Raw genomic sequence first — 25,684 nt, forward strand, 5'->3', positions numbered from 1 at the left:
CCGCTTGTTAATGGGTCGATTTTATTGTATGCCCCGGCAACCACGAAAATCAGAGGTTACACTGTGCACAGAGCCTTAAAAGTATTCTTAGCATTGTTGGAAATTGCTGAGCAGCACTCTAAGAACTTTGCTGTGCTTTAAACTGTATTAATGTGTGTCCCAAGGAACACTGTATAAATAGGTATGGGGGTAGGCGGTGGCATGGCCTTTGACAAAGGCCATCCATATACGCATACCCATCCATAGAGATTCACAATCCTCATTAACCTATAAAAGGGCTTTCAGAAATCCCACAGTAAGGAAGCATTTCTGTCTTACCCAACATTTGCCAAATTTAATTAAATACTGAATACATTTTGCTTTTTTTTTTTAAATAAAACTCCATGGCACTAGTGTTCTGAACACAAATTGAGAGATGCTATTAAAAAAAGAGCCCTCAAGGCTCTTTCAGGTTAATTAGACATAAATTATATTTTAAATCAGTTGGGTTTTGTCAATATGTTCTTTCACAAGCTTGTTTGTTTATCAGGGCCTTAATTATTTGGTAACTTTTAAAGTGTAAATAGAATAAAGTAAAAGAATTGAATTAAATACAGTTTCACATTTTCTGTTTTTTGTCTTATTTTAGTTAAAAATAATTGGACTTTTTTGGTTAAATCATTACCAGATGTAATTGGTGCCTTGTAAAAAGTACAGGTAAAGTACAAATATACCCTGAATCTTCCTGCATTTATACCAATTTGGATGTTAAACAGCCTAATTCTTATTCAGTTAATATAGTTAACCCTCAAATTTCTTTAACATTAAACATTTTAATTGCAATGTATGTTTAAAGGTGTCCAAATTATGTGTACATTTCAGTTAATTTTTAGTGCATTTTTTAGTGAAATATCATTTATTTAATCAGTTTTTATAATGTAAATATATCATGTAACCACACCCAGAGTGAGATATAGAGAATGATTAACATACCAGAAGCCCCCCTGTGTACCCCCATCCCCCCACCCCCAGGCTCAACATCTCTGCCCCTTCCTATCCCTGGAAAGCATGACTCTGACATCTGTCACCAAAGATTAATATTGCCTTGTTATGATTGAATGTTGTATAAATAGAATTATTCCTTTTGTCTTTTAACTGTTTTTGAAAATGAGTTTGGAAAATAATACTATTTATCCATTCATGAAGAAATCTATTCTCTATGCCGTTCCCTAAAGCAGATTTTGTAATTTTGTCTTCATGTAAGTACCTAAAATGGCCATCTCATCCTCCATCTGTTTATATATATATTAGCCATTTTAGTTTGGGATACAAGTCACCAGAATTAATCCAAGCTCCTAATAACTTAAAGAATAGCTATAATAATTATATGGCTCTATTTTAGTACAAAAAACTAATAATGTTGTTTTCCCCCCCAAATACAGAACTTTTAACTATTTGCTCAGTAGGTTTTATATGTTCCTCATAATGACCTCATTCTTCAAGTAATTTGAAAATTAACAGCTGTATTGATAAATATAAAAATAATTGTTAATAGATATTTGGCTTCTGAAAGGTTATATGTACTTCAAATTTAATGTACTATTCAAGGGGCCAGTTTTCCTTTGATTTTAACTAGTATCATACAGTTGAAACCATTTTGATGTTAACTGTTTTAACTGACAGTAGACCAGAATCATTTGATGTAGCCCTACAGTTTTTGTTTTCTAGTAAGGAATAAGATAGAATTGAGATAATTTGAAAGTTGTGTCTGAGTCAACATGAATGTAAATCCATTTGTATAGAAGCAGTGGCTGGGGTTATCAGACTCTTTGACCCAAACTGAAGGTTTCAGTATTCTTACTATCTTATTCTGGTTTGTTGGGAACAAATCTAGGTTTGCTCTTATTGTTCAGCAGTGGATCACAAAGAATTAACCATGGGCACGAAAGTGCGCTGGAGATGGATTTGGGGAGACAGTAATTTCACCCTTCCTTCTTTCCCTGAGGGAGAATGCCTGTCACTCAAAGAGTGAATTTCCATGTGCTCTATTGAGTTGTGTTAGGTTATGCACTATATGTTTGCTTATGTATTTGCTGAATTTGTCAATAAAAATCAATATTTTAATAATCACTCTCCTTAAAAAATATCGTCCAATTACTAAAAAGTAAAATTAGAAGAAAACATTTTAGTTGTAAAACTAATACATACAACTTAAAAGGGTGATTAGTACCTTAATGAGTAAAAAAGACTCAAAGTAAATTAGGACAGTTACTCAAAAACAAGATGCACAGAAAACTAAGAAACGAAGGAATATAAATAACCAATAAACAAGTACTCAACCTCCCTAGTAATTAAAGATGTGAATTAAAACAGCTATGAGATGCCATTTTTAAAATATCTAATTTATAAGTACTAAAGAGAATGATAGTACCTGTATCAATGAAGGTGCTAGGAAATTGGGAGGCTCTCAATTACTGAGAGGAATATCATTTGAGATAATCTTCCTTAGGGGGTAATTTGACAACACATAGAAAATGATCCTTGAAAGTTTACATACCTACAGTTCTAGCTCTAGGAATTTAGCCTATGAAAGGGTTCATGAATGTATGCAAAGAGTTCATGTGTTCATCACAGCATTAATTGTAATAGTGAAAAGTGGCAGCCATCTAAATGTCCAAAAGTAGGAAACTGGTTAAATAAATCATGGTATATCCATACCATAACCTTTTATATAGTCATTTAAAAGCATGCTGTAAAGTTATTGGTCACAGCATTGTTCATAATAATCAAAGAAGGGAATCAACTACAATGTTTATCACTAGGAATACCTAAAAGCCCATTAGAAAGAAAGCATAAGTGCAGACCATTGTGGGTGTGCTACTATTAGGGTAAAATGAAAGGAGCAGGTAGAGAGAGATGAATGGAGTAGCTTTGGAAGGATGCACAAACTGGTAACAGGCTGCCTCCAGAGTGGGGGACAGGAGAAAGATAAAGAATGTGTATTCTTTTGTGTGAATATATTCTTAACCCAAAATATATTTTGAATACATGTATTATTTTTTAAATGTTTTTGATTACTAGTGAAAAATGTAGTATACAAAAATTAATGTACAACATGAGCCAGATTTTAAAAGAAAATATGGATTTATGAGACTCAAAAGAGGGCTGAGAGGGCATATTCCCAGAGGACAACAGTGGTAATATGGTGGGTGATTTAGATAGTCCTTTGTAAACAAAGTTTTTGGACTGAACTGTTTGCTAGGTATTCTGCAGTGACCATGTATTTCTTTTACTAGAGAAAGAAATAAGGTTTTTATTACGATTTAAATTTGACTTTGTCATGTTCTTTCCAATCCCAACTTTATTTCTTAAGAATTTACTGAAGTTGGACCCAGCTGACAGATACTTGACAGAACAGTGTTTGAATCACCCTACATTTCAAACCCAGAGACTTTTGGATCGCTCTCCTTCAAGGTCAGCAAAGAGAAAACCTTACCACGTGGAAAGCAGCACTTTGTCTAATAGGTAAATATTCCCTTTTAAGGAAGTACAGATGCAGTGTTGGTCTTGCAAGTAGGTGGAGGAGGTGGCTGCTTAAATGATGCAATTAGAGAAAAGAAGGAAAGCCCTCTTTATTCAAAAATATCTTCCTTATGCTTATTACATGATTCAGAACCACAATTAAAGAGTCGTGTGGGTCTTAAAGCCTTTCTTATCTTTAACAAGTATATTATGGAAACCTGTGCATTTCCTGGGAAAGGTAGCTGGGTTAGCAACTAAGGGGATTTCTAGCCCCATAAGCTATAAGTTTCTGTGTAAATGGGACCCGGGGGTGATGCCAAGGATGAAGAGGAGGCCAAACATGGGTGGGAAGGCATGTAGGATAATCTTTGCAAACTTGAACCAAATATGTCTGGCTCTCTAGAAGGGTCTTACGTTTTTGTTGCTCTTTTAATCATCGAGTTGAGGAGTTATTTTTTTCATAACAGTAAGAATACGGAAATAGTAAAGCCAGTTTGGTAGATAGTGATTAAAATTGGTGCTTTTTAAAGTACAATTTTTCAGCATAATCTTAAACCCTCTACTTCTTGGCAGGGGGTGGGGGTGGGGGTGGGGGAAGGCACCCACGAGGGACTGGACCATGTAATCAGTTTCTCTCTCTAGAACTGACATTCCCTGATTCTTGTTGGCTGCATTTGTAGAAGGCCAGTATGCTTGTCATAGTCTCCCTCTCCCAGGAAGCTGGTCTTGTCATTTGGCATTGCTTAAACTATAGGAGACAGGAAATAATTTTTCTCATCTATTATTAGAAAAGAAATAGAAAACAATAATTCTTAATAGGCACCTTTTTAAATATAAAATTTCTCTCATTTTCCCCCAGTTTTTGTCTCCATGTAGAATAATTGTTCTTAATCTGCTGGAATTTTGAAAGCTCAAGACCTGGTACTTTTTAGATCTGTGAGGGGTGAGAACTGTGAGATTTTAGTACACTAAGTCAAGGAATAGTATTCATCATTTAGTTGCGCCTTTGCATTTAGGAGGTTCGCATTATGCCTGTGTCTTATCTGGGGTCACTCCCAGTTCAGGTGCTTTTGTCCTCCCTCTACCTTGTCGCTTGAGTCCTTAGATTACATTTGCAAAGAAAAAGAATCCCAGTGATATAACATCAGTAGACTGATCACAGTTCTTTGATTTATGCTGTAGTGGTGAGGGTATAACTCGTACCATGAAAAGTGGGCCTGTGTCCGTCCTCTAGTGACTCGCTTGAGAGAGACCTCCAGAGATCTGAGGTGCTCCTTGGGAAATCCGTTTAGGGGTCTGGCAAGGACAGTGTCTGTGGTGATGAGCATATGGTTTATAAGGGTCTTTGAGGTGTTCTGTCAAATCCCCTTTTGAGGTAGACAAGAATAGAAATTATAAATAAATAAAAATCTCTGGAGGAATTGATTTTTTGGTCTTGATACTACATGGAATACATTAAAGAAAAAGTCCTGAGTGGTTTCTCTAATTGATCTGAGCTCGTTTACATGTATGTGGGAATACCTTTTTTTCTATGTTTATCTGTGGTCCATGTTTCCTTCATGGAAGCCCTTCTTACTGGGGATACTCAGTCTCCCTCTCCCAGGGCTTTCTCACAGACCATGGCTCCGTGGGACTTAGAGCACCATTGCAGAGATGTTCGTGGCCCCGTATCATGTTGGCTGCCACTGACACACTCCCCTGCCTTGTCCCTGAGACACACTCACACCCCCTGTCTTCTTTCTTCCAAGTTCCTGTCTCTGTAGGAGAGGCAGCAGACTCTTGCATTAGCTAGCCCTTGCCGAAGCCTCCTTCGGACTCTTCTGCCGAAGTTCTGCTCACCTTGGGTCTGGCAGGATGCTGCAGACTGCCCTCTCAGCAGCCCTCCTTCGCCAGCCTTCTCCATAAAAGTGGAGCTTTGCAACTTTGATGTTTGCCTTGAAAAGTTATCTTAACTAAAGAGAGCAACTCTCTCTCCTGTCAGCCATTTAAGAAGGGTTTGAGTATAAAATCCTCTTGTGTTTGGCAAGTTAACACAGATTCCTTACAGTTGTTGTGTTAGAAATCTGTGGAATTTTTGAAGCCATTTTTTATTGTTGTGCTTGGCAGAGCTGTAATTTGGAGACAGTTTGATGTCCTTTCTACACAGGAATTATGTGCAGAGCTCAACAGCTTCAGATTAATACCAAGATAGAAACTTTCAGAATAGTGGTTCAGGCTCTGTACTTTTATGGGAAACCTAATGCTTTGACAAATGTTTCTACCTTAATTGTATAGCCTTCCTTCTCACCTTAGAAATTGTATTTTACATTGCTATGAGTATGTTCTTTCTGATATGTAGGTTTGTGCTCTGAATTCAGAGTTCAGACACTTCACAAGCCCTGCATGTGGTCTCTCTGCTATTACTCTCTCTGAAGGACCAAGGGCAGGAAATAGGGTTATGGGAGCCTAGGGGAGCCAGGCAGGAGGAGCCACCCCAGGGGAGCTGTAATCTGGATGTGTACGGTTACAATCTGAGTTAGGGTCAGTGCTGATGCCCAGAAGGTGCAGGGAATACAGCCTTCAGCCCCTTGAACTGCTAAGCCCACGTGGGTGTCAGGTGGCAAGGGAGCCTGGTTGACGTATCCTGCAGCTCTGGGCCCTGAGGCCCAAGATGGGCAGAGAGGAGTGGAGAACTGATTGGGGGTTGGGCAAATGGAGAATAATCTATATACAACCAACAATAACCAATAACCACATTTAGATCTATTTGTGGGTAAGGCTATTTGTCATCATTTGAGTTTTTGAAAAGTTGTTAAGATACTTTAATTACTGAAAAAAAATTGACAAAACGTCTCTAATGGTTTAAAACATGATGTCTTTAAGATTCGAGGACTGCCCTTTATAGATCTGGGGATAAATTCTGTTGACATCATTTGACAGAAAATGAAACTTTTCTTTCTTGGTAATTTCTTTCTAGGTCTGGGATCTGCCATTTAGCACATTAAATTTAAGCGACTTTATTTAATGCTGCAATTCTTGTGACCCAACTGGGGTAGATTAGCAAGTGTGTTTAGGAGATGAGACCTTGCACGCCATTACAGGGTTCCTTGATACTAGATACTAGGAGGGGAAAAGGGCCCATACCTTTGATGACTGATTACAATTCTGTGGGGGAAAAAATGTGACTTTTTTCCAATTAGTGTGGAATTTTCTTCCAAAATCTCCCAAATCAAACCATCTTTTAGCAATAGCAGTATTTGCAGCAAAATTTTCTGAATACATAGTAAAATGGGAGTTGTGTAAATGATTTTTCATTTAAAAACATTCTCACCTATCTCACACTATAACATGATCCTATAAAATAGATACCATAGAACAAAATGACCTTGCTGTGATGTCAGTTTCAGCTTTCCAACAGAGGGCAAGGTATTCCTCTGAATTTATAATTTATAATTTAGGCCAAGTAGGAAATGAAGCTTTAAATCCTAAAGAAGGCCTCAGTCAGTTTGGAATATTGTCGTATGAAATGAAGAAGAGAGTAAGTGGTGTCTTTTGGAGAGAAATGAAGTCTTTAGACCCCTGCAATCCAGTTAGAGGCATGTTCCTATTTAATGGAGACGGGGAGGTTTCTATCTGAAGGCACCCCAAGAACTGGCACTTCTCTGAAATGCAAACACAGATCATCATGTTTTCCAACAAACCTCACCAGGCAGTTTATATTTCTTTTTAGAGTGTCATTTTCTTCCATTGAATACATTTCTGGAATTCTCATTGTTTGACAGTAAACACTAAAGGCAAAAGAGACACCGGCATTTGTTTGGATGTGCTGTATGTAGCTCTGAGTCAGGCTGTGAGTTTTACAAATGAAAATGAAGTCCAAGGAACATGGTGACCGTCAAGTCTAAATGTTGCCTTCTGACATTCAAAAAGACAAAAGAATTCTAAAGAGGTTGTCCATACCTCAGCTCTCCTCTTCTTAGCAGGTGTTCCACAACAAACACTCCTGCAAATACCAGCATAGCAAAGCATGTTTTTCCAGATACCAGTTAGAAACTGTTGGCAGCAAGTTGGCTGAGCATTTAAACATGCCAAAACCATTTCATCGGGACCACTGCTTTGTTGCAGAGGGACCTGATCTAAGAAACTCGCTTCTTATGTTTGCTTGTTGTTTGCTGGTACTTGTTTGAGAGAGTTAATGCTTTTAGTCACTGAGATGTTTGAGGTATATATTCTTTTTTTTTTTTTTTAATGATACTTTCTGTGGGTCAGCTTGTGAGGGAAATTGACATACTTCTTTTTCTTTTTTTTGACCATAGAAACCAAGCCAGCAAAAGTGCTGCTTTACAGTCTCACCACAGATCGAACAGCAAGGACATCCAGAACCTCAGTGTGGGTCTGCCCCGGGCTGATGAAGGTCTCCCTGCCAACGAAAGCTTCCTAAATGGAAACCTTGCTGGCGCTACTCTAAGCCCCATGCACACCAAAACCTACCAAGCAAGCAGCCAACCTGGGTCTGCCAGCAAAGATCTTACCAACAACAACATACCGCACCTTCTCAGCCCAAAAGAAGCCAAGTCAAAGACAGAGTTTGACTTTAATATTGACCCAAAGCCTTCGGAAGGTCCAGGCACAAAGTACCTCAAGTCGAGCAGCAGATCTCAGCAGAACCGGCACTCATTTATGGAAAGCTCTCAGAGCAAAGCAGGGACACTGCAGCCCAGTGAGAAGCAGAGTCGGCACAGCTACATTGACACCATCCCCCAGTCCTCTAGGAGTCCCTCCTACAGAACCAAGGCCAAAAGCCACGGGGCCCTGAGTGACTCCAAGTCCGTGAGCAACCTTTCCGAAGCAAGGGCCCAAATTGCAGAGTCTAATACCAGTAGGTACTTCCCATCCAGCTGCTTGGACTTGAACTCTCCCACCAGCCCAACCCCGACCAGGCACAGCGACACGAGAACTTTGCTCAGCCCCTCGGGCAGAAATAACCGAAGCGAGGGCACTCTCGACTCACGCCGAACCACAACCAGGCATTCTAAAACAATGGAGGAGTTGAAGCTGCCCGAGCACATGGACAGCAGCCATTCCCACTCGCTGTCTGCACCTCATGAATCCTTTTCTTACGGGCTGGGCTACACCAGCCCTTTCTCCTCCCAGCAGCGTCCACATAGGCATTCCATGTATGTGACGCGTGACAAAGTGAGAACCAAAGGCTTGGACGGAAGCTTGAGCGTAGGCCAAGGGATGGCGGCCAGAGCCAACAGCTTGCAGCTCTTGGCACCTCAGGTACAGCCTGGGACCTGGCTGGGGTTCTCGGCCCATCATGGGAAGGTGCTGCGGGGTGGGGGGGGGGATAGGGTCAGCCTGCGGTTTTCCCTACTGCAGGAGGTTGTACCCTTAATAGGACTCCTTTAGGGAAGCAATACTTGAAGGACTAATCTACTTTTTAAAAATAATAATTTCATTAAGCCAAATGTGGAGTACCAAGAGAGCTCAAAAGGTTTGTTTAGAAATCCGCCTCCTTTCTTAAATGTTCCTTCTGGCATATTTTGTTGAGGGAATCCTATTTTGGTTCACTAGACTTCATCAGCTATCTGGCTTAGTTGCTGATTTTCTCCAAACTCAGTGTGAAGTTACAGGGATTTTCTCTAATCTTTGCAAACCACATTTGCTTAAATCAAACCCTTTTGCTAATACCTTACTCAATATCTTAATGGAATTGGAAAGTTGTAAATTCATCTAAAACTATAGGGAAATTAAACTTCAGGTCAGAATAAATGTTAATTTTAAGTCTTTGGAGTGTTTTTAAATCTCAAGACAATATTTTTAGCATAATGCTTCCTCTATCCTATTGATTTTCAGACTCTAGAACTGACACTAAGCTGTCTAAAAAAAGTAACATTCTTAGAACAGATCATATTTTGTAAATTGTATTTTTGTGGTATGAAGCATTCACTTGCACCAAAGAAAAGAAGGCAGAGAAAAGCCAGTGTCAGAAGAATAGAGTTCTGTGTAGAGAAAGTACTCACCTCTTAGAGGATATGAAACTCAGTTCATCAGTGTGTGTCAGAGCTCCAGAAACTGGGAGTGCACCTGTAATGGATGGCTTGGGGACATGAGTGCTGGCAAAGGGGACAGTCAGTAAGTGAGCAGTCGGTGTAGCAAAGTAGCCAAGAGCTCGGGCTGGGAAGCCGGACTGACCCGGGTTTGTGTCCCACTTCTGCGATGTGGTTCAAGTGATGTGGGAAAGTGGCAACAATCTCTCTGTGCCTCAGATCCTCATCGGAGGATTAAGCACAGCCGAGAAAGCACCGTGCCCAGTGCCTGGCACACAGCGAGTGTTGACAGGTTTTGGTTGCTTCTGTGACAGTGGGGGCTGTTCTTCAGACATTAAACACCGTCTCCGTGCTGGGTGTTTTCAGACTCTCCAAAGAATCTGAGGTAGGGTGCTTGCCCTTGGGAAACTTCTCTGCCTTCAGGGAAGAGTAAATTATACATGGTAACAATGAAATAATTAAGAACCAAATTACTATGGCACCAGCTATAAATAGGAGTTGAGAACAGGGAGAGATCATTGTGAGCAGAAGCAGACAGAAATGGCTTTGGGGGCAACTAAAGGTCTTGCTCTGAGATAGGGTAGAGAGGGAGGTTTTGGATGGTGAAACTTTAATAAGAATTTCACTTTCCATCTCTGTGTTCAGGCATTTCCTGAGCTAGGCACCATGATCAGTTCTGAAAAAGATGTGGCCTCTGTCCTCTGGGAGTGTGCAAAGGTGGGGCAGGGGGCACAGCATGCACCCTTGCCAGCAAATAGGTCACTATCAGACTGTGAGGCTGCATGCCTACGCTGTGTTAGATGTGTACATGCCAGAGGGACAGAGAGGAGCGGCGTGGCCCAGGCAGGGGCTATGGCAGGCCCCCAGGGGAGGTAGGGGAGGTGGTATCTGAGAAGAGACTTCTGGGACTTAACTAGAGGGAAGAAAGTAGAATCGACATCAGGAAAGAGACTCAAAGGGATGATGGAAAAGAGCATTGCCAGGAGGAGGAGGGTAATAGAGACATTAAATGGTATGTGTGCCCTGGGAATCATAACCTGTTCCATGGTGCTAGAGTGAAAAATGCATGATTGGGTGGCTTTTGCAGGTTCCAAGTATGAGGTGAGGAGAGTATGTTCTGGACTGTGACAGTGCCAGTGGCAAAACCGAGTGGCTGGGTCTTAAAGACTACTCAGAAGTAGAAACTATGAGACTTGTGAATTGAAGAATTGAATATTGGAAAAAGGAAGCCTTCCAGGTTTCTTTTAGAGGCGCTCCTTTTCAGAGTGGAAGAGAGGGCTTTTGAGGTCACCTAATCCAACCCCTCATCTCCCAGATGAGCGTGCTAAGGCTCTGAAAAGTTGGGTGGGTTGCCAAAGTTTACCCAACTAGTTGAGGACAGAGCTGAGATCATGAGGCCATGTCCAGGTCCTTAAGCCAGTACCATTTGCTCTAGCATGCTGACATGTTGTGGTTGAAGTGATTCTGGGCCCCTATGCAGAGGTATTCTCCACAAGGCTGGAAAGACCACCTAGTGCCCAGGTGAGAGGAGGCACAGGAGATGCACACTTGGGCACGGAGGACGGGCACAGGACAGGAGATGCCGTGATTGGCGTCAGTGCAGTGGTTAGAGTCCCTTTAGAGAAGAGAGAACCTCGCAGGCCTGGCAAGCTCTATAGAGCTTGGCAGCGGCCCATAGTTGTCACATAGAGGTCAAAGCCCGGTAAAGTATGCTAGCATTAAGCGTAGTGTAAACCGAGAAGAGAGGTAAGAAAAACAAAAAGCAGTAACTTAGGACAAATGGATTGGCTATCTGAGAGATCCAGAAAAAAGACTTTGTGAACGTGGTGTAAATACGCTACTTATAAAGTTACTGTGGGTTAAACACAGATCCAACTGTTAGTGAATTTAAAGTCCAGTTTGAGAGGTAACAGTGCCAAGTTTAAAGGCACAAAGATGGCAGGCAGCTTGGCAGGTAATTACAGCTGTGAATAAATTATGAGAATCCCTCTATTGCAAAGTATTGTGGCCATCTTCAAGAGCAAGGGACTGGACTGGCACTGTCACTAAAGAATTTAGGTTTAATATAAATCATTTGTTTTCTAAAAATACTTTTAGGCCTTTGCAAGTAATACAGGTGATAAAATTCAAATCAGATCCTGTCACAAAGTAGAAAGAAGAAAGACTACGTTGGATTTCCTGCCCAGAATGTCTTCTTGTAATATAGTACATTTGGGAAGTGAAGGGAAGACAGACAGAATCGTATTCTAAGTTTTAAATAAAATGTTTTTGATACATCGTGTAAGGCTCAAGGTAATACTCATTCTGTGTGATGTGCAGATAGGCCATGCAGCTAATTTTGTCCCTTAATCTTATCCAAGGGTAGAAAATGCTACCTTTCCCCTCGGTGAACATCACCTTGGGCCTAGGCTGTTCTTAGCTTGTGTCTTACTTCTTGAGAGAAATGGGTAGTGTCTCTGTGGAGATGAGCACCATTATGATTATGGTTAAGGAAATACATGAAATATAAAGTACTGTTATCCTAGAGAAGATCAGGAGGAGAACTGAAGTACATAAACGACAGAAGTTAGGGAATTTTAAAATAGGATTTAGTAAGAGTGCTGATTCTATTCCTTGATATAGCCAAAGAACATTGGTTTTCATCTGAATCTGCCATATAAGGCCTTCATGAAGAACAGTTCTTTTTGGAGAACTCTGCCTAAAATCTGCTAGAGAAATTTTGTAGTAACTAATAGGATCTCTTATTAGAGTGCTGCTCAGAACCATAAACTTTCTGGCTATTAGGAAGATAATTTTGGTCTATGGCCATACCACCCTGAACGCGTCTGATCTCGTCTGATCTCGGAAGCTAAGCAGGGTTGGGCCTGGTTAGTACTTGGATGGGAGGAAGATAATTTTGTTTTTAATAATTAATTGAACTATTTGCAGAGTAATTCATTCCTTGCTTGCCTTAACTTTAATGAGAATTTCACTTTCCGTCTCTGTGACATTTGTTCTACTTATTTTACATTCATCAGTTGATTCATCTTTTACGGGACAGTTTATGTTTTAGCCAACTAACATTTTTTATTTTAGCCAGTTAAGGTACTGGTTATACACCAAATATAGCCCCTGGTGATTTCAGTGATTTTAATCCCTAGGAACAGGACACTCATAAATCCTTTTAAATTTGATCTCCAGCCTGGAGAACAGCTCCCTCCAGAGATGACTGTGGCTCGATCTTCTGTGAAAGAACCCTCCAGAGAAGGCACCTCTTCATTCCATGCACGGCAAAAGTCTGAGGTCTGAGTTCTCCTGAGTTGCTACTTCTACGATAAACTGTGTTTGTAAAAATGGGTCATTCAACATCATTACAGCCTATCTTTTAAAATTCATTCATACTCAATCTCCCACAAATAATTTGAACTGGCTTACAAAGTTAAATAGTTTTCCTCATACCATAATTCTGAGTTTTCTCTTAAAAAGATCCTGGAGTAAGTTGTAGATCCTTTAGACACTGTTCTAAGGTCACAGGGTACATCGTCATTGCTCTGTCATTCACTTTTTATAAACCTGTTTCCTGTCACAGGGTGGAGCCTATCATGACCCCCATTCTGATGATGGCACCGCCCCCAAAGAAAATAGACACCTGTACAATGATCCTGTTCCACGGAGAGTTGGCAGCTTCTACCGAGGTAAGCCTGGCCCCTAACGCCCACCAGGGCCCCTCCCCTCTTCTCTCCCTCCCCTACGCCTCTACCCATGCCCTCCACTGCATTTCATTGCCCTGATTTCAGGTCTTGCCGGTACTGTTGCCTTGCAACAGTTCTCTTTGCTTCAGGTCCTGCTGTCTTAATTTAGGCCCTCATGGCTTCTGACTTGGGTTCTTTGAATAGCCTCCTGCTGGTCTCCCCATACCCAGGGTTGTGATCTAAACAGTCCCTGAAATGATCCGTCTGAAGCTGTGTTCTGACCACACCACCCATTCATTCCATTAAGTCTTAAAATATTTATAGATATCACCTGTATGCCTGGCCCAGTTCTAGCTTACAGCATGTTGATGAGTAAGACAGCCAAAAGTCTTTACCCTCACAGAGCTTACATTCTCATGAGGAGAGAGCAACACTAAATGTAGTAATTATATAGAGCAGTAAAAGGTCGTAAGTGCTACAGGGGAAAAAGCAGTGCAAGGCACCCCCTGCCATGCCCCCGCCACCCCAACCCCAGGCCTCTATCTCTTACCTGCTAAGAGTCTTCTGGTGGCTTCCCATTGGCATCCACACAAAATCTGAGTTCCCTAAGGTGGCATTCCACACTTTACGTGGCCCTGGCCCTGGCCCTTCTTCCAGCTGCTCCCTTCCGTGCTGATGCTCAGCCTGTGAGACCCTCCTCTGGTCCAAAACACACTCCTCCCCCTACTCAGGTAGCTTGTTTCTATCCCTTTTAAGATTCTACTTCGAGATCCTCTACAGTGTGATGTCTTCCTGTCCACCCACCCAAAGTAAAATGTTGCCTCCTCTGTTCCATCCATGGTTGCTTGTCTAGGTGTCAAACATGACACAGACCACATGGTACTGATTTGATGTTTGTATTTCTCTCTCACAAGGTTGAGAGGTCCTTTGTCTTTTCTTCTTTTACCCTCATTGAGTAGTACACTACCTGCCAGTTTCATAAATATTTGTTGATTAAATGAAAGAAAATCTTCAAGTGTACAGCCTTGTACACTCAACTTGTACAGCCCTAAGAATGTACTTCAGTGTTTGACAGCCTTAAAATGGATGCCTCAGGGCTATGTGGATTTAGGAGATGTTGACAGAGAGAGGCATCCCCTTTGAGTAGCTATGTAGTCATAGAGTGGGAGACCCAGCCTCTAGTGGGGAGACTGACAGCAACCCCACCAGGACAGGGGAAAGGTCCATTGCCACTGTTCTATTGATTTGGGAAGATGGCTAGAAAGGAACAAGAATTGGGGATATATGTGGACAACTGTTTGATCATTTTTTTTTTTTTTTTTTTTGAGAGGGCATCTCTCATATTTATTGATCAAATGGTTGTTAACAACAATAAAATTCAGTATAGGGGGGTCAATGCTCAATGTACAATCATTAATCCATCTCAAGCCTAATTCTCGTCAGTCTCCAATCTTCTGAAGCATAACGAACAAGTTCTTACATGGTGAACGAATTCTTACAGAGTGAATAAATTCTTACATGGTGAACAGTACAAGGGCATTCATCACAGAAACTTTCGGTTTTGATCATGCAATATGACCTATAAACCATCAGGTCAAATATGAATATTCATTTGATTTTTGTACTTGATTTATATGTTGATCCCACATTTCTCCTATTATTATTATTATTTTTATTTTTAATAAAATGCTGAAGTGGTAGGTAGATGCAAGATAAAGGTAGAAAACATAGTTTAGTGCTGTAAGAAGGCAAATATAGATGATCAGATGATCAGGTGTGTGCCTATGGACTAAGTATTAATCCAGGCTAGACAAGGGCAGCAAGACATCCACGGATGCAGAAGATTTCTCTCAAAGCAGGGGGGGTGAGGTTCTGAGCCTCACCTCTGTTGATCCCCAAATTCTCACCTGATGGCCCCCCTGCGACTGTGCCTGTCTTAGGTTGTTCCTCCCTTGAGGAATCTTACCCGTCTCTGGCTAACCAGTCATCTTCCGGGGCCATACAGGGAAATGTAAAGTTGGTAAGTGAGAGAGAAGCCATATTGTTTGCAAAGGTTAGCTTTTTACTTCTTTGCAGATTTATGCCCTGTGGCTTCTATGCCCAGCACTTGTCTCGAAGTATCTTTACCACCTGGAGGAATTATGATACTCGGTAAATTCGATATGAGGCACGAATTCTATTTAAGGGTTGTAATTAGGAAGGAAGAAGAAAAGCTATAGATGTAGCATATGAAGGAAACTTGGGAGGATTGATTATTTCTTTGACATATCTTCTTGTATAGTACCTTAAGTATGTATAGGTTTTAAACTACTAACTAATTTGCACACACATATTAACATAATAGGAATACGGTGACATAAACAAAGCAAATCTATAATTACCAGCCATCTCCAGTGAAGCCAAGAAAACCATTTAGGCACCCTAGGCATTTGTGAAAATTTATCTATGATATGATGGATATTGTCCAACTGTACTTGAACCATCAGACAAATTAAAGCAGCCCATTTCTGGGATCTGTTCACATCCCATATGTTCTTTTAACCATAGATAGTCTATAGTCATGAGATTTTGGGGTGCTACAACTTGCACCCCTCCCAACTCCTGGTTGAGTTCCAACAGTACAGATCCAGTCAAATTCGTTGTCTCACTGTATGCACATGCCAGCCTAGACATCTCCCTCCTCCTTCTTATGGCAAGTCCAGGAGACGGTGGGCTGGATGCAGCCACAACCGCAGCATCGTCCGGATCCCTGTGGAGGCTTTTTGATGATCATCCCCCGGCACGAGTCCTCCAGAGAGTGCTGATGCCGGAAGCTCCTCCTCATATCGTATCTTAGTTCATTTTCTGGGTATCCAAGCTAGGCCTTGATCTTCTGCGTAGAAACAAACAGACCCTTTGCCCACACTTTGACATGCCCTCTATACCACTGTGCAGAACTCATTGGAGGTCAGCACACAGTATGTTTGATCATTTTAACTAGGAACCTGAGCTTTATAAATGCAAAATGTCGTAAAGGACTAAATATATATTGAATGAGTAGGCTACTCTGTTCCCTCCCAGCCCTGCCTTTGAAAAAAGCAAAAGGCATTGAATTTGCATCTTAACACTTTTTTTTTCCTGATGCCATGGTTACTTTCAAATCTCATGGGACTAAAATTTTAATTCAGATTTAAGTTAATTAAAATATTGTAGTATACATGAAGAAAAGCCTTTTCTTCTGTTACTGTAAATTTTATTTCCAAAAATGGACCATACGCAGGTTATTTTTGTAGCTGCCTGGAGAATATACTTTAATATAAAATGTTAGTGAAATTTATAACTCATTAATTAGCATTTGACCTCTGGAAACAGTTTTATTTTGAATGAAGGAAATTAAATTGATTAATACCAGCAAAGCCCCTCATTTGTCTCCCTCGTAATCCACTTCAGGGTTTGGCAGGTAGAACATTTTTATTTTAGAAAGTCCAAAAATAGGAGGAAAAGGTTGAAGTAGGTGAAACATCTGGGGACACCTGCCATTTCAGTGGTACCCCGCTAAATCTTCATCCGGTTAGATTTAGTAGTATCAGTACGATGAAAGCTGTCTCCAGAATACTTCCTGTTTTCAGTCCTGCTGGGCAAGAGTCAAGTGAAGTGGTGTCATTTATCTTAATATGCAGCCTGTATCATCTTTTGCAATGAAATTTGCAATATATTTTGATTTATAACCAAGCTTAGAAGTTGACAGAAAAAGAGAGTAACCCTCTCCCCACCCCCAAAAAAAATGCAGAAAAGTATTTACTCACATACATTCTGGTTTGTCTTTCTGTTCATTCCTAAACAGATTCCTAAATTTGTAGATTGCAAATTTAGAGAAAGGTAGGGTTTTTGTGCAAATAACCAAGTTTCTTTGGAATTTAGTTTTGAAAAATACAAAATCAGCACTGCCTCCAGGTGTCAAACCATAGTTTGTATATTCCAGCACAAATATTCAGACTAAGAATTGATTTTGTATAGTGGGGTCTATGATGTAAGAAAGCCTCAACTTCAAAGAATGTCAAAGAAGGAGGGGCAGGGGACTACCATATTCATACTTTTAAATATCGTACAGTGTTCTTCAGTTTATCAACACAACAGGTCAGTTTGTGTTGTGAATATATATATATTGCCTAGTATTAATTGGCCTTTGCAAGATAATGTTGCAAGCAGTAGGGCAGGAAGAATGTTCCCTAAATGTCTTTACCCACCCTCAGAAAAGACAAAAGTTCTGTGAAGGGCAGACGAGGATTTGACTTGCCTGTTTTGTTTGTGGGAGGGAAAATGCAGTAGAACAACTTGAGGGCTGCTTTGACCAAAAGAGTGAATCAGTGACTGACGTTTGCTTTATTCAGTGCCATCTCCACGTCCGGACAGTTCTTTCCATGAAAATAATGTGTCGGCCAGAGTTTCTTCCCTCCCATCAGAAAGCAGTTCTGGAACCAACCACTCAAAAAGACAACCAGCATTCGATCCGTGGTGAGTACTTTGCCTTGTTCTCGCTCTTCTTTTTTCTAGTCGTTGATTTGAGATGCCAGCGAAATTCTGGACAAACTTTTTAGCAGTGTTTCGCCTGCTGGGCCTTTCTCAGTCCAGAGATTGTTGGATAGGGAGAATGTGATTTGCCATCGTGGGTATGGTTTCTTTCAAGCTCAGCATTTATATTAAAAATTATGTAGAAGGAAAAAATCTCCTGGGTCCATAAACACCTCACAAGTCTTCCATGGCATCCTTCTGACATAAATGATGTCTTTCATTGTCTCTCTTTTTGTTGCTGTTGAATCAGGTAGCAGACACTTTGCTCATTAGCATGTTGTGTGCAGTGTCTCACTCAGTTCTCATAAGCTCAAGCCTTCACCTCTCTGCCACCCAACTTGCATTCAGGGTGAGAAGAGAGAAACTGGGAAACAATCCTTCATGCTGCCACAAAAGCACCCTGGGAGTCAGAGGTTAAAATGGTGTGCCAGCTTGGCTTACTCATTTACCTTTGTGTCATATGTAATAAAAACTTAGGGAGAGAATTATAGTATCTATCAAGTCTCATTAGCTGATCTTTCTGGGTATAAGGGCTTAAAAGAATAATAAGAATAGTAGTAATAATAATGATAATGATGTCGACTTTATATTCTCAGCTGCCCAGAATCTAGATGGTGGGGGGGTGTTTATGTGTACTCATAGAACTCCTAAGGTGTCCACCTAAAGAATAAAATGGTGCACCACTGTAACACAGCGAATTTAGAATGAGTCCAGTCTGTCAGAGATTCCGTCTCTGGTATTTGTTGCCGGAAGTCACAGAAGAGCCCTAGGTCAGTACTCCCGACCCTGTATGTATGGTTTCACAATTTGGACTCTGTTAGCAACGTTATATCAAGGTTTTGGTATTACTGTGCCCTATGGTGAAAATAGCTTACTTATTTAAAAAATATAATAAAAATGATGTTTTAAAGCTGTAAATAGTTTTTCTTTTATAAGCACACTTTATATCCCTTGTGTTCCTTATAAAAATGGGAGTTTTAACTTTAGTGACTTAAGAGATTAGACTCTGGAAATAAAATACCTGATTAATGTTACCTGACTACGTGACTGTATCCTCTCTGCCCCTTGGTTTCCTCATTTGTAAGATAGGGCTAAGCATAGCATCTCCTTCGTAGGGTTAACGTGACTGTTAAAGGAGGTAAAACACCAAAAGCACCTAGAGCGGCACCTGTCACGGTGACTTGTCAGTGTTAGCTGTGGCATTAGTGTCCTCTCACTTAATGTGACCTGTCAGGGGTCTCCCCTCAACTTAATTTTGCTGATAAACTTTGATATACTCTATCTTCATGTGGCTGTAGACAAGAGCTCCTGTACATTAACCCAGGAACATAGATACTACTACTTTTAGCTACCAGCATTGACACTTTCAAGTGTGGCTTTGACAAGCCATGAGAATGGGGTCTAAATTGTGAGAACATGGAAGTACAGAAGGAGTTGTTTTTCTCTCTTGGTCATTGCATAGTGAAGTGGTGATGGTTTAAGAGAGCATCAGTTACAGAATAACAGTCCTATGAAAATCAAGTAGGTCACATCAAAACTCAATCAAAATGTGGGATAGGAAGTATTAACAACGTATTGCTTCTGTCTTTCGGTAATCGGCTTGAGTAGAGTTTGTTTAGACCTGGATGTGTGTAGAAACCTCAAAACAGCTGTTTTAAAAAGAATTAGAGGCACAGTTCAGACATTGACCTTTAAACAAGTCTTCATCGAGTCAGCCTTACTCTGATACTGCTGTTAGAAGGCTTGAGAGGGTTCTAGAATTGCCAGTGATGAATTGCTGTATGCTTTTGCTCCTCCTGCCCCTGATGATAATGCTGCTACGATACTTCTCCTTTATGTATTTCATCTAACTTAGTCAAGTTAGTCATGAAGCTTGACTTGTCTTGATTTTTTTGCTTGAACAAGGTCTGTCATTGGTTCATCATATTGTGTATATTTGAAAGAAATGCAGTTTGGCCACTGGTAGAAAAACATGAACAAGCCTTGCTGGGGTAACACTGAATTACTACCCTAAACCACTTACCTCAGGGCAGTCTGTTTCTCCTTGATAGTGGCACTTTACATTTCTTTTGGGAAGAGAATATTTGTACAGTGTACACATTTCTCACAATGGAAAAAAACCCCAGCTACTATGTCATACATTAAAGTGATAAATAGATATGGAAGTATAATATCCACAGCAGTTGCTCTGGACATCTCAGCTGTCTAGAATCCAGTTAAGAACTGGGAGATAAGCCAAGATATCTCAGAACAAGAAAAATAGAGTTAATGCAGCCAGATGCCTCATTTTACTAATGAGAAACACCTCCATCCTCCCTATGAGCCCTTAGCTGCTGCTTTTATGCAGTTCTAGTTGTTGGCACTGAGGTAGTCAGGCAAGAAATAATCCCAGCTAACAATACAGTGTGCAAGAGGGAGAAAAATCCAAATAATAGCCATGGGAGAGAAGGGGGGTATTTTTTCCTTTTCTCAGGCCCCAAGTGGGAAAATCATTTCTAGCCTTTATAGTTTCATACATAGAATAAATATCCATGTAGAGTATATATTTATGAAATAGGCTGCTCGTACTTTGCTTAAAAAACAAAAGTATAAATACGTTTAGAAAAACTGCTGCCAGAATTGGGTTAAAATTGACACTTGAAACAGTAAACCAAATTAATTAGAAATTCCAGTAGTGAAGATAAGTGAAGAATTGCTGTCACTTATACAATTGCTTATACAATCCTAGGCTTTGTCTTCTTGTAAACTTACAAATATATTGGTAACCCTTACTGTTTGGCACCATAAGTCAAGAAATTCTCCACTGATTTTCTCTTCTCAGATGTTAGCTAAGCACCTAGTCACGCTGCCAGGGAAAAGGAGTAAGCAAGGAGAGTTCACAGAGTAATGGCCCTCTCTTCTTCAGCCCAGTGGCTTCATGCTGCTGCTAAAGGGATTCTCGCGAGGCCCCAGAAGTCTGACCCTCTGTTAAACCTGTGGGTGTCCTGCCTTGAGTCTGTGAGCAGCTTGAGGTCAGAGTCCTAGTTTTATTTTGCCCTGTAGCTCCGGCACCTAACACTGGGCCTGCACGTACAAAGTACTCTGCAGATGTTGGTTGACTGTGATTCAGTCAGTTTTAATTCCTTCCCTTTTTAGGGGAGTCTTTTGAATTCTCTTTCCTCTTGATCCCTTACAGAAATAGCCCTTGTGTTTGATAACATTGAGTCCCGTGACTGCGGGAAGGAAATTGTTGCCCCCGCACCAGCATCCCCCCAGCCTCACCCCGGCTATTGTTTCAGCCCTGGATATTGTGCCAGGCAACTCGGTGGCTGGTCCTCAAAGCTGCTGCCCCTGAGATTCGTGCGATCACCCACTCCCCATTTCCTTGTGCCGCTCCTGCCGGCCCTGCCTGTTACATGTCAGGTACCGTTCACGCAGCTCAGCACACAACTGTTGGCAGTACCAGGGAGAATCATGAGGTCCACATTCACAACTGAGATGAATTTGGGGGCACATTCTTTCTCACCCATTTGGTGCAGTACTTGTAAATGTTCAAGTCTCTGTCTCCATTCTTTTGTACAACACAGAGCTTTTCAGGTGCCTGTGTTCCAGGCAGCTTCTCTCCATCTCTGGGTCTCTCTCCCAGGCTTTCTCCTGTTCTCTGTTAATTCTCTGTGTTTGTATTTTTCAGTGTGACATCTCCTCTCTTACGCCTCTCTCCCCAGCTTGCTCTCCCACCTGGGCTGTTCTCTCTCTCTGACTTCTATCTGTGTCTTTGCTGATGCGTGTGCTCTCACATTTCACTCTAGTTCCAGGATCATTCATTTCCTTTTTGGTTTTGGCCTCTGGAATCTTTCCCTGCCTGGATCTGGTCCCCACTGCTTCTGCCCAGCCTCAGTTTGAAGATGTTTTTCTCATCATTTCCTCTTCCCCCAGGCTCCAGTGTATCCAGTACCTAGAGAACAGAACTGGCAGAGGGTCGTTGATTCATCATCCTGTGTTTTTTTTTTCTTTTTTCTTTTTCTTTTAGTATCATTAATCTACAATTACATGAGGAATATTATGTTTACTAGGCTCCCCGCTTCACCACGTCCCCCCCACAAACCCCATTACAGTCACTGTAATCTTACAGCATCAGCATAGTAAGATGCTATAGAATCACTACTTGTCTTCTCTGTGTTGCACAGCCCTCCCGGTGTCTCCCCCCACATTACACATGCTAATCTTAATGCCCCCTTTCTTCCCCCCACCCTTTTCCCTCCCTTCCCACCCATCCTCCCCAGTCCCTTTCCCTTTCGTGACTGTTAGTCCATTCTTGGGTTCTGTGATTCTGCTGCTGTTTTGTTCCTTCAGTTTTTTTCTTTGTTCTTATACTTCACAGATGAGTGAAATCATTTGATACTTGTCTTTCTCTGCCTGGCTTATTTCACTGAGCATAATACCCTCTAGCTCCATCCATGTTGTTGCAAATGGTAGGATTTGTTTTCTTCTTATGGCTGAATAATATTCCATTGTGTATATGTACCACATCTTTATCCATTCGTCTACTGATGGACACTTAGGTTGCTTCCATATCTTGGCTATTGTAAAAAGTGTTGCAATAAACATTGGGGTGCATATGTCTTTTTGAATCTGAGAAGTTGTATTCTTTGGGTAAATTCCAAGGAGTGGGATTCTGGGGTCAAATGGTATTTCTATTGTTAGTTTTTTGAGGAACCTCCATATTGCTTTCCACAGTGGTTGAACTAGCTTACATTCCCACCAGCAGTGTAGGAGGGTTCCCCTTTCTCCACATCCTCGCCAACATTTGTTGTTCTTAGTCTTTACTATGCTGGCCATCCTTACTGGTGGGAGGTGATATCTCATTGTGGTTTTAATTTGCATTTCCCTGATGATTAGTGATGTGGAGCATCTTTTCATGTGTCTGTTGGCCATCTGAATTTCTTCTTTGGAGAAGTGTCTGTTCACATCCTCTGCCCATTTGTTAATCAGGTTATTTGCTTTTTGGGTGTTGAGGTGTGTAAGTTCTTTATATATTTTGGATGTTAACCCCTTGTTGGATATGTCATTTACAAATATATTCTCCCATACTGTAGGATGCCTTTTTGTTCTTTTGATGGTGTCCTTTGTTGTACAGAAACTTTTTAGTTGGATGTAGTCCCATGAGCTCATTTTTGCTTTTGTTTCCCTTTCTCGAGGAGATGCGTTCAGGAAGAAGTTGCTCATGCTTATATTCAGGAGATGTTTGCCTATGTTGTCTTGTAAAAGTTTTATGGTTTTATGACTTACATTCAATTCTTTAATCCATTTCAAGTTTGCTTTTGTGTATGGGGTTTAACAATAATCCAGTTTCATTCTCTTGCATGTAGCTGTCCAGTTTTGCCAACACCAGCTGTTGATGTTCTCCTTTTTATTTTTATTTTTCTGTGTCAGTCTGTCTGTCTCTTTTTAAATCTCTTCCCTTTTGTCTTTGATCTTGAGTTCTTGGTCTTTCAAATAATTTTCTGTGATTTTTAAAACCTTCTTAATATATCTGTAATATTTGTTTGGTGTTGAAATTAAAAAGAAACAATAAATCACCACTAGTCCTATTACCCAGAGATGGTACTATTAAAATTTGATTTTATTTTCCCCCTTTTTAAAAATGTGTATATATGTACACACACACAGACACACACATATACATATATATATGCCTTTTTTTTTTAATACAGCTGGGCTCTTATGCAGAAAGTTTTGGATCCTGCTATTTTCACTTAGTATCGAAGTATGAATATTCCTTCACATTAGTGAGGATTCTTCAAAAATGTGATTTATTTTTAATAGCTTCATGGAGTTTTTCTATCATGTGGATCTGTAATAGCTCATTTAAATGTTTTATGCCTTCACACAGATTTAATCAAGAAGGCTGCTTTGCTCATATTTTCTTACATATTCTAGTAGCTTCATCACTGCTAGGTGTCCTAAAACCATAATGTGAATGAACTCTGTTACCTTAACGTTCCTACCCTTGATTTTAGGGAATAGTCAAAAAAAAAAGGCATCCAATCATTTTAGAAAATGTTTTTTCAAAGTCATATAGATAATGAGATTTAAAGCAGAGCCCGTAGAATGTGCCTTTTCCAAGAATAACATCAGTTGAGTTGCTTTTTAAAGACAGAAAATTCAGCTACTAATATAGGGCCTCTGTTAACTACAAGTAGACAACTTGTCGGGGCCAAGGTATATCTTATTTTGTGTCTCTTACTATTTCCTGTTTGTATTAAAATACTTGCTGATGTCACTGGTATGAAGCTTATTGTTAGTATTTTCAGTTAGAAGCTTTTTTTCCCCAGAGCAGTGCTTTATATGAAAGCATTCATCCTGTCTACATTCTTTCTTACCTTACCCATTTTTAATTTAGTGTTAATAAATATATATAAGGCTTTTATAAAGGAATTTTCCAGTTTTAGGCAATTTTTACTGATAAGGTTTCTGTGGCAGCATTGATTTTTCTTTCTTTTTTTTTTAAAATGTTCAGTACCTTGGCAGGCCACTAATAATGAACGAGCTGGGTTTAGAAAGGTAAATGGAAAAAGGAAGATACTGAAAATGTTTCTGCTTTTTTCCACAGAGGGTTACAGAAAAGGCATCTTTTAAACCATGTGCTTTTCAGACTCTCTAATTTTGAGGTTTTCAGCAGCACGGAAATGGTTTTGCAGCATAGTTATAGATCATTTGTAATAATGCTCAAATTGCCAGTTGGAGTGAGTCAGTGCCAAAGACTAATCGTCAACCATGGTTGATTAGACTCAGTTCCTCCCATGCTTTTTAGAGGCTCCTTACCTGATTGCTTGATTCTCCATGACTATTTGAACCTGGTTTCATGCACTTTTATTCTTCGTTAACATTTGTCACAAAACAGCGGGAGAATGACTGCAAAATCAATATGATAAAAATGTCTTCCTGTTTAGGAAAAGTCCTGAAAACATTAGTCATTCCGAACAACTCAAGGAAAAGGAAAAACAAGGTTTTTTCAGATCAATGAAAAAGAAAAAGAAGAAATCTCAAACAGTAAGTAGATGGCCAATTTCTATATACAGTGACGTATGAATCTGCATAGTCTGTGTGTATTTCACACTTCGCATGGCAATCAAAGTGGATTGTTTTCTTATTGAGACTTGACATGCTTATACTATATATGCTTCTTTCTCAAATCCAATACAGTTATCCTCCTCATAGAACCTCTTGTAGATTCAACAGAATCTCCAGGTATAGGAGAAATTTAATTTGGATGAGAGAACACTTTAAGCCTCTCAATAAACATCTTACCCATGTGGATTTATATTCATGTAAAAACTATAAAGCTGGGGGGTTTATTTCTCTCTGGGGGCTAAAGATATGTGAAAACTTAGGAAACGGTTTTGGTTTATGTTTAAATCTTGAAATTCATATCCATCATTCATTATTCTCCTCTGGCTGGTTATCCATTTCCCATGTTGATAAGTGCTGCTTGGGCTGCAGAGTCAAAGAGAGGAGATAGCATTTGACATTTCAGGGCTTGCTTTAGTAGGAAGACATGTTTATCTTGTGAATGAACTGTGAAATGGAATGAGTCTTATCTCCTGGGAGCCCTCTGCCTGAGCCAAGGCCTGGCTCCATGGAATCGTGCACATCACATCACTGAACCACCCAAGCAAGGATTCTGCTGGTTGGTGACGTGAGTCAACATGGGTAAGCCAGGACCCCAGACCGGCAGGAGCTTCTTTACTCATGTGAGGCCTGCTTCCCCCTGTGCTCTAGGACACCGCGAGGACCAGGCACTGTTTAGTCAGCCATCTTAAATGATCTTGTTTCTAGTTCTACTTCATTCATGACTGACTCTCATATATTTAAAAGGAAAATGGATTCTAGGATTATGACTCAATGGTAAGTACACATGAGACAGATAATAGTAGCAAAGAATGTAAT

General features: G+C 40.4%; 1 protein-coding gene across 6 annotated transcripts in view; it reads left to right on the forward strand.

Moving 5' to 3' along the window:
• Positions 1-25,684, forward strand: part of CDKL5 (cyclin dependent kinase like 5) — a 181,650-nt gene that overhangs the window by 148,916 nt on the left and 7,050 nt on the right. For all 6 annotated transcript variants that reach the window (XM_073227313.1, XM_073227316.1, XM_073227314.1 and 3 more), the window contains 6 exons: positions 3,353-3,504; positions 7,797-8,763; positions 12,714-12,815; positions 13,102-13,207; positions 17,575-17,698; positions 24,688-24,787. In XM_073227313.1, the coding sequence (XP_073083414.1) occupies positions 3,353-3,504; positions 7,797-8,763; positions 12,714-12,815; positions 13,102-13,207; positions 17,575-17,698; positions 24,688-24,787 (1,551 nt within the window). The remainder of the gene's footprint in view (positions 1-3,352; positions 3,505-7,796; positions 8,764-12,713; positions 12,816-13,101; positions 13,208-17,574; positions 17,699-24,687; positions 24,788-25,684) is intronic.

Source organism: Manis javanica, chromosome X (assembly GCF_040802235.1).
Source record: "Manis javanica isolate MJ-LG chromosome X, MJ_LKY, whole genome shotgun sequence".
Classification (NCBI taxonomy): Eukaryota; Metazoa; Chordata; class Mammalia; order Pholidota; family Manidae; genus Manis; species Manis javanica.